The 10,192-nt window shown below is 28.9% G+C and overlaps 1 protein-coding gene and 1 pseudogene across 1 annotated transcript; both read left to right on the top strand.

The window, feature by feature from the left end:
* The first annotated feature begins 4,668 nt into the window (after window positions 1-4,668).
* LOC107891002 (glutathione S-transferase U8) lies at window positions 4,669-6,174 on the top strand. Its single transcript, XM_016815620.2, has 2 exons — window positions 4,669-5,273; window positions 5,638-6,174. Exons 1-2 carry the CDS (start codon window positions 4,959-4,961, stop codon window positions 5,998-6,000), a joined length of 678 nt encoding a protein of 225 aa, XP_016671109.1. The 5' UTR covers window positions 4,669-4,958; the 3' UTR covers window positions 6,001-6,174.
* A 2,354-nt stretch (window positions 6,175-8,528) lies between these two features.
* Window positions 8,529-9,883, top strand: LOC107891003 (glutathione S-transferase U8-like; annotated as a pseudogene).
* Window positions 9,884-10,192: the final 309 nt, after the last annotated feature.

Consider the following 10,192-nt stretch of genomic DNA (forward strand, 5'->3'; position numbering starts at 1 on the left):
GATTGTTCCATAGTTGAATATGGTTTGTGTTATGAATTATAGCGTCTATAATGTTGTGCCCATCTCTCTCTCTCAGGGTTTTGAAACGGGGAGGAAGATTCCTTTGTGTCGAATTGAGCCATGTTGACATTCCTGTATTTAAGGAACTGAGTATCCTTCACCCTTTTCATATTGAATGCAACTACTCGATAAAAAGTACTTTTAGAACATAAACGATGTTAAGACTATACCATTTTGCTTTATATAAATTTTCATTTAGCTACTTTGTTCTTGAAAATATTTTTGCTTAACACAAAGTGATAAATTCTAGAAAATAAAAGCTAGAGAATTTTTGACATGATTCACGTTTAAATTACATGTCAAATAAACTACTAATTGTAGAAAACTAGTACATCAATGGAATCCTCATTTTCCAACTAATAAGTATCCATCTTGTTGACTTTCAAAAATTCATGTGAGATTTCATTTTACAGCTGGTCTTAGTGGAGCTTTCTTATGGCACTTAATGTATGTTCTTCATATTTTATCAGATTCAGGTTACTTTAGCCTTATTCTAAGAACTTTTTGCCCTTCATGCAGGTATGACTTTTTCTTTCTTTGTTATCCCACAGTCCGATTCTGAGAATGCAACAATGAATGCTACTGAAAAAGCTTCTGACCCAATGGTTGGCATTACTATCTGTTAACATTGGATAATACAATGTTGTAACTTTTTGATGTTGTAAAATTTTTATAACATATGGATTATGACATATAAACTAATGAAATCATGTAACTTTTTGTTAATATATGAATATTATGTTTGGATATGAAATATAATTCTCAAGTTATTTATTACTTCTAATATTTTGTTTTTTATTGTAGAATAATTCAATTATTTGTTTCAATAATGATATTTTAGCACGTTAAATATGTATTGCAATTTAAAAATAATAAAGTAGATTATATATTATTTTTATAGTATTATATATTATGATTTTTCAATTCATATAATAATTATATATTAAGAATTTTATTAAATTATATTTAATAATAATTATGTTAAAATATGGTTAAATTATTTATTATTTTTATTAAATTATTTTTAATAATAATCTTATTAAAATTTAATAACAATAATTATCTACCTAAAAAAAAGTATGCTAAGCGTATTCTAGTCATTTTAGCTTTTTTCCTTATGCTATTACAACATCATTCCATTCAACCAAACACAAGAATACTATTACAGCTCTATTCCATTCCATTCCATTCAACCAAACAATTGAATTATTTATTACAGCTCTATTCCATTACAGTGAACCAAACATACCCTTAATGTGATACAATGCCGTGGCTTGGCCTTAGTTGTCAATATTTCCAAATTTTCCGCCAACTCTTTGCCACCAACCTCATCCATTTTCAACCTGCAAATGTAAATAATCAAGAATGTAATTTGAAAGTATGTTTCTAACTAACAATATTATTATCTAAGAACCTATACTAACACTAAGCTACAATTTTACAACTTATGCCACGTAGCTAAATGGATATTTTTGCTTTATTTTGATGAGAAAAATGATGAATGAGAAAATCTTTTAAAAGACTATATAAATTATAAATATATGTAGGAATGAATAAATGTTACTTTTAAAAAAGTTTTGATAAAAATTGAAACAATAATAAAGATCTTTGATGATAAATACAATTTTTAAAAGTGGTGGATAAGAATGAAACATTGATAAAATGTTGTGGATCAGAAATGGATTAATAAATTTTACTTTGAAATTCATGATTGAGTTGATGTGATTTTGGGGAGGGGGTTTACAAGATCAAGAACATTAATGGCCAAAAACTTATGAAACTTTTAGAAGCTTTCTTAGCCTAATGATGCACCCAATTTCCCAGTTGGTGGTTGTCTGTGGGTTGTTGAGCAATAATGACATGTTGAAGAAGGAATCTAACATCCTCAAAAGCTGGTTGGAGTTTCCATCCAAATTTTGGCGCGTTCAACAATCATGTTGCTCCATTTCTTTTCGGCGCCCAGCAAACTACAAGAATCAATATTGTGAAACTTAAGTAACAAGAGAATAACACGAAGGGTGAGAATTCTGACAAGAAGTTTGCTAGCAAATTTGAAACTATGGATAGACATCAGCTGGAAACCGTTAGAATTATGGATGATGGTTGATCCTCTAATCATGTTATTTTGTCTATTTTGAACCATGTTCAGAGAGAGAGACCATTGTGAGGTGCGAGCATCCGAAATAGAAGCCGAATGTGTTCTGGCAGGAGGTGTCCGGGAAGGAATTGAGGACGATTGAAACATGTCAAAGATTCTTTTAATCGCACCAATGGGGCAAGGGATGGTTATTCGAAATATGAGTTTATTTCTTGACTTCCAGATTATTCAGAGAGTGCAAGACATAGCAGGGTAGAAATTTCTTGAGTACTCAAGCGAGAGATTATTTCATTGAAGCCATTGAAGAATCCAATTGGATATAGAATTTTCGTTTACGGAGTCAATGCGAAGAGCAAGAGGAGAGCCAAATCAAACTGCTCTCACAAAGTTGCAATTGAAGAAAATAGGGTCAAGGGTTTCTCTATTTTCCTTACAAAGAGGACAAAGAAAATCACTGGTTGAAAACCTTCTTGAAAGGAGGTTTTTTGTGGGGAGGTTATTGTTGCAGATCTTGCAAAAGAAGAAAGATGATCTTGAAGGGGATTTTAAGTCCCCAAAAATTTGTCCATGTTGCTTGGTGAGTTCTATGGGTAGCAATATTGGAGTTCCTCCGGTAAGAATGTGCATAACCATTTTTTTATTGAAAATACATTTGAAATCAGATTTTCAAAGTGTGATATTAATTGAACCAATAAAAATATTAAATTAAGTTAATAGTATAGTAAAAATATTTATTCGCAATAACATATATTTAAAAATTATTCTTAAAAAATCAAATCTATTTTTCAGTAAAAGCCGCATACAATTTCTCACCCATTTATCTAGTCATTTATAGTGCTAAAAAGGTTAAAACCTCTCATAAATTTTTTTTTTTCTAAATTTAGAATTTAATCTTTATATTTTTCTTTTTAAAAATTTTGTCATTTTTTTCTTTAAAATTTAGATTCAAATGTTAATACTGTTCAAATTATTTTGTTAATAATTTATCTTAAATTTTAAAATCTAAAAAAAAAACTAAATTCTAAATTTATAAAAACTACCAAACTTAAACCATACGTAACCTGCTAAGAAAAGCACACACAAACAAAATATAATTACGACATATAAAATGTATACGATTAGGACGCACCATTTTAATAATATGATTATATGCAAAATAAAATTATATTCTATATGCCGTCATAATTGACTTTGACTGACCTGCATATATGAATAGTGAGTAGTCAATTTTTTCTTTTCCAATTTCGACCATGCAGCCTGCCATCCTATTTTTTCTAAATATATTCTACGAATGGTATTAAATCATTTTCTTTATTATTAAATAGATTAATTTAATTTTATATTATTAAAAAGAATTAAGTTGAAAAAGATTTAATACTTATGGTATAAAAAATATTATTTACTGTTATATTTAAAGTATTTATGATTTTATAAATAAAATCTTTTTTTTAAGAATTGAAAAAATAATTTTTAAGACATTTTTATACATTAAATGTTAACTATGTTATAATTTAAACTTATTTGATTCTATAAGGACTAAATTAATCCATTTAATAATAAAAGAGCTAATTTAATATAGTCCCTATAATAAACTTTTAAAATTCACTTTGTTGAGCTTAAAAAAAACTCAATAACTCATTATAAAAATATATATATTATAAATTAAGGGCTAATATGTTTGATCATATGTGCTAAATAATTTTATTTTTTATCTCGTTTTTTTTTTATGCATATGTTTGATTGTAACGGCAAGTGTATTTTTCCACATTCTAATTTCACATCATGCATTAGGTTAACATTAATTAAGGAATCTTAAAAGAAAAAAAAGTAAGACCCACATTTTTTTCAATGTTTTACATTTTTAACAAATGTTTAAAATTTTTGGTAATTTTAAAAACTAAATTCAAAATAAATTTGAAAATTTGTTTGTCTACTTGATTTCTTTTAATATTATTTATTTTAATATTTATGGTACATTTATATTAACAATTGTTGTTGATGTGATCACAATAGTTAATTCAATAACCATTAACAATCTTGACATCATCAAAAAATTTAGTTGATAAAAAAAGAAAATAAATATGTCTTTATATTTATCCACCCATCCGATCCTACTTTCACTCATCTCACACTAAATATTTTTCTTAATTATATATTTTTTTTAGTATTTCATTTTCATCCATAACTTTTATTAATATTTTCTTTTCATCTGTGTTTAGGAAAAATAACAAATTTAATTTATTTGAATATATATTGTTTTTAAATTAATATTTAGTACACTATTTATATATTTTAAAAAAATATTTATGCGTTTCCATATATTTCTAAAAAAATAAAATATATGTTTTGAGTAAAATAAATACAATTTGTGAACCATGTGGATGTTAAAAACACATGAGACAGAAACCAAAAAAAAAGGACATAAAATGCATTTCCATGTTGACCTTGATGAGCTGCCCTGCATAAGCAACTTGCCATTTTTATTTATTCTTCTTCAAATTGTCTATACCTTAATTTTTCTTGTTTTACTATTTTCAAAGTTGAACTTTACTGTATTTCCATGTTGGTTGCTGTGTCATTGTTGATAACTTGAATATACTAACGCAGCCTCGCTTGACCGGCACCTGCTTCAATAAAAGACGTCGTCATCAATTATTTAAAAGATTATATTAATTTTTTATAGTTTGCGTGTACCATCATCCACATCAAAACTACCAAATCCTCCCTCTATAAGTAGCACCCACTCAAGGTCACCCTTCAAGTGTGGAACACATTAAAACAGGGAAAGAAAAGCAGCGTAATGGGTGAAGAAGTGAAGGTTTTTGGATACTGGGCAAGCCCTTACAGCTACAGGGCAGAGCTTGCTTTGAAGTTGAAAGGTGTTTCTTATGAGTACATAAATGAGGATATCTTTGGCAACAAGAGCGATTTGCTTTTGAAATACAATCCGGTTCATAAGAAAGTCCCGGTTCTTCTTCACAACGGGAAACCAATTGTAGAGTCTCTTGTTATACTTGAATACATTGAGGAAACTTGGAAGCATAATCCCTATTTGCCACAAGATCCTTATGACAAAGCTACCGCTCGATTCTGGATCAAGTTCATCGACGAAAAGGTATAATTATTTAATTTTATACTTTTCATTAGTAATTTTTTTTTGTATGTTTGACAATCCAAAATAAAAAATAATATGATAAAATTTTTCTAAAAGAAATATGAAATAATTAGATAAGTATTATTTAATGAGAACATTTTTAATTTATATTATATTATTTTTTATTTTAATATTAAACTATATTATAAAAACTTTAAAATAATAAGCAAACAACTTTTTCTCTCCTTTTTTTTAGTTTGGTGTTTGTCGTAATATAAGCCAAAATATTTTACCTATCCAAAAGCTGCCAACAACGTCGTTAAACAGAACACTATTTTTGGTCGTATGTTCTAAGTTTGGGTGTGAATATACATTTTATTTTCAGTGCTTTCCTACCCTTTGGCTAGCTGCATGGAGCGCCGAGAATGAGCGAGAAAAAGTGACGAATGAAGCTTGCGAGTATCTGAAAACGCTTGAAAGTGCGCTTAATGGAAAGAAATTCTTTGGTGGAGAAACCATTGGAATGGTAGATATTGTTGCTAGCTCTGTTGGGTATTTCATTAGGGTCACTCAAGAAATTATGGGGCAAAATCTGCTGTCAGCTGACAAATTTCCCCAATTATTCCAATGGTCTGAAGATTTCGCAAATTGCAGCATTGTTAAGGAAAGTTTGCCTCCAAGAGACAAACTACTTCCCTTTGTCAAAGGTCTCATTGCCAAATATCAGCAAGATAATGCTAAGGCCTAAGCCCTCCCAATGAACGTCTTTCACAATGATTGTCGCATGCATTTTGCCATTTTTGTATTTGCTGCTTTTGTGTGTAATGACCTACTTGCTTTTATGTTCGAGTGAAAAAATAAATTAACTCATTGTACTCTTAAATAAAATTGGTTATTAAGTTATCAATGAGTTTTTCCATAATCCCTTTATCATAGTAATAAATAAATATATAATTTTTTATATGTTTAATAAATATGTTATAGGGTATAATAAACTATTAAAATATATATTTTAAAAAAGAGACACATCATTTCTTTTTTTTTAAGTTGTTTGTGAAATAAAAAAAATACACTATCAGTCTACTAGATAATCATGTTTATATATAGAACAATCTAAATTAGTTTAAGCTAAACCCTTTATGAAAATAAGTTGAAATGAATTTAGGGCCCCTTTGCATGGGTAATACGTTTACATGAGGTTAATGTAAAAACAGTAATAATGGTGAGATTAGATATTGTAGCGTAAGACAAAAAAAAAATTAAACGCGCCACATTAAAACTAAACGCCCATCCAAATGAGCCTTTAGATAAGTAAATACGATCATATGTTTAGAATTTAATTACTTTGTATTTAAATTTTTAAAATTTAAATTCGATTGTTAATAATTTAAACTTTTTTAAATTCCAAATAGAGTTTAGAATACTTTGACCATATTTCACCAAAACAATGAGAGTTAGGGGTTTTGGCACAATGGCACCAAATAGTCAAAAGGAAAGCCCAACGTAGGTGGTAGAAACTAAGCTTTTGCAGCTCCAAATCCAAATGCCAGTTATCTCTTTACGGAACCCCCCATTAGGCCTGCTTTAATGCCTGAAGTTTCAGGCTTATTAGGAATTAAATATAATGGATTTCAATTCTAATGGATTGAGTTTTAGCAGAGTTAATATTTATACTATTATCAGTATAAGAAGATGTAGATTTAAATGTGTTACAGCGTATTTATCATCTTATTTAAAAGTTAAGATTGAATTATGAGTTAAGGGTTTACATCCTCAATTAATTTTATTTCTTTTCAGACGAACATTGGGCTCAAAACTTTCCATCATTCAAACCTTCAATCTAATTTAGTAGACTTTCGTGAAGCTAAAATCCATTTTCTTAAAATAATGCTAGTTATTTGATCACGAGGATTCAATTTTTTTTTTTTTTAATTTCAGTCTGAATACTGAAAAAAATTAGAAGCAATAATTCAAGAAATATTTCCTTCTCTTAATTTTGATAATGAAATTATATAGAATAGGGTTTTAACTAATTTTTGGTTAATTACACCTTTAGTCCCTAAACTTTATTGAATTTTTTAATTAAGTCTTTTCTTGTTTTAATTTCCAAATTTCATTATTATATATATGACCTATTAGGCTTCCAATTATGATGACAACAAATATAATCTATTTCAATTAAGAAATAATTATATCTATAGATCATGAGTGAGATGTAGTGACCCAACTTGACCTCTAATTATTAGAAGAGTCAAAAGTGATTCGACATGGTCTTTCAGTGTCCGGTACTTATGCATAATTTGATCTCTCAATCATACATCTCGAATAAGCTAAAATGTGTGGCACAGTATTTACATTGGCTTATCCATATTAATCTTACAACTCCTTGTATTAACTCAAACTAATTGTGCTGGCTAATGACTTGTGCTTAATACGAGTCAAGAACAAAAAGGATATACCCTTCATATTATTGTTAAAAATGATTTATAGAATTTGATGCAATCAAAGCACGTTATGAAAATAAAGCATATTTAAAAGGTAATAAAAAAATAATATTTTTCATATCCATTTTATACCCAACACTTACTAATAAATGTAATACTTTTTTTAAATACTTAATTCAAACTTGGTATAATCGTTAACTATTTTGGATTATTGTTTATTTGTTTTTTTAATCTTACGGATGTTATTGGAAAATTGTGTAAAATAAACACCATTATAGTGCAAAATATTTGGGAAGAAGAAGTTCATAAGAGAAGGGTAGAAATTCAAGACGACAAGTATGTAATTACAAAAAGCTGTTTTCTTAATGCGTATACAGATGGTTATCTCATTTCACCATTTTCCTTTTATTTTTTAAAACATTCATTGTGGGAAGTCCATGGAGATAACACTCTGAGGTGGAGTTATCTATCAATTTGATAAGAATATAATCCATGATGTTGTGATTGTTACTGCAACAACAGTATAACATTATTTTCTTCAGGCATGTCAGAGAAAAAACCAACTCAAAAATTTTGAAAAACAAGAAAGAAGACAGGCCTAGTAACTGTATCGCCGTCATTATCATATACAGTGTTTAATATAGTATTTTCAGAAATTGAGATGTCTCCTCCATTTTCACGTTCAGTGCTTTGTCCCTGTTAACTTTTCACTATGTTGACAAACTTGAATCTCACAGACTCGATCGTCACTGCTTACGTAGAAGATGACAAACCCCTTAGTTTTCAGATAAAAAATGATTAATTTCACTAAGTCAGGCCTGTATCATCTTCCCCAAGGCCAATGAAACTACCAAATCTTCCCTCTATATAAGTAGCGCCAAACCAAAGTTACACTCCCGAGAGAGAAACAAGTAATAAAAAGTGGGGTAGCATCAATATTGATATGGGTGAAGAGGTGAAGGTTTTTGGAGCATGGGGAAGCCCTTTTAGCAGTAAGGTAGAGCTGGCTTTGCAGTTGAAAGGCGTTCCATATGACTACATAGAAGAAGACTTGAATAACAAGAGTTTTTTGCTTTTGTAATACAATCCAGTTTATAAGAAAGTCCCGGTTCTTCTTCACAAAGGAAAATTAATTACAGAGTCGATTATTATACTTGAATACATTGAGGAAACTTGGAAAGCCTATCCCTTCTTGCCACAAGATCCTAATGACAAAGCCATGGCTCGATTCTGGGTCAATTTCATTGATGGCAAGGTATACATTTATTTTTTAAGTTTAATTTTTCCCATTCCAGCATCATATTTGTTTTCTCTATGTTTTATTTATAGGGATAATTTGAATCTAAGCTATTACTAATCAAAAATATTGGCTTTTTAAGTTTGGGTGTATATAAATTTGTGTAGGTTGTTTCTGTCTCTAGTCCTCTTACAGTTTTTGTGGGGAGTTATTCAATTATTATCAATGTTTTTTTAGTGCAAATAATTAATATTGTTAAAAATAATAATCTAATTTATGTGAATTTAAAAAATAAATTCAAATCACGAGGTTAATTTGTATTTTTTTTAATGATAAAGTAATTAAAAAAATTATTTTGATAATCTTAATTTTACATATTTTTATCTGTTTTAATGATTTAAATTTTGGATTAAAGAATAATATAAATAATAATATGAGAACCTGAATTTAAAATATAAATACTAAATATCTATAACAAAGAGACTTCGACTAATTCATGACTCACTTTGGCCATATAGTGCTCGTCTGCCATTAGGAAAGTTGCATTTAGCCCTGAGGAGGAGAGAGAGAAGGCAGTGGAAGAAGCTTGTGAGTGTCTGAAAACACTTGAAAGTGCACTGAATGGAAAGAAATTCTTTGGTGGGGATACAATTGGAATGGTAGACATTGTTGCCCTTTTTATTGCCTTTTGGCTTAGACCCTTTCAAGAAATTAAGGGGTTGGAGCTGTTGTCATCTGAGAAATTCCCCAACTTATTCAAATGGACTGACGACTTTGTTAGTTGCAGCACTGTTACGGAACTTTTGCCTCCTAGAGACAAATTAGTAGCCCATATCAAAGCTCATCTTTCCAAATGATTGTCTCCTTTATATTGCCTGCTTTCCTGTGTAATCTTACTTGCTCTTGTTTTCAACCCAAACATAAATAATGCAATCCTGATTACAAGGTCATCCGTATTTGGCATATAATTTCATCATTTCCAGACACTTTACTTTTCAAATATGATTTTATTTTTCACTAATTTCTTGATGGGGTTTATTTTTAAAACATATATATATGATGACATGGAATATATATGCTTCACTTTTTTTCTACAATTTGACAACTTTATTTTCTTTCTTAAATGTGCAAAAAATACATTTTCTTGCCTTGTTACCAAAATCAATATTATTTGAATTGAACCGAATCAATCAGTCGAATATCAATTTGGAAAAAAAATTTGAACCGATTGAGCTAAGAATCAATACAAATCAATTCAA

This window comes from Gossypium hirsutum, chromosome D09 (genome assembly GCF_007990345.1).
Source record: "Gossypium hirsutum isolate 1008001.06 chromosome D09, Gossypium_hirsutum_v2.1, whole genome shotgun sequence".
Taxonomy (NCBI): Eukaryota; Viridiplantae; Streptophyta; class Magnoliopsida; order Malvales; family Malvaceae; genus Gossypium; species Gossypium hirsutum.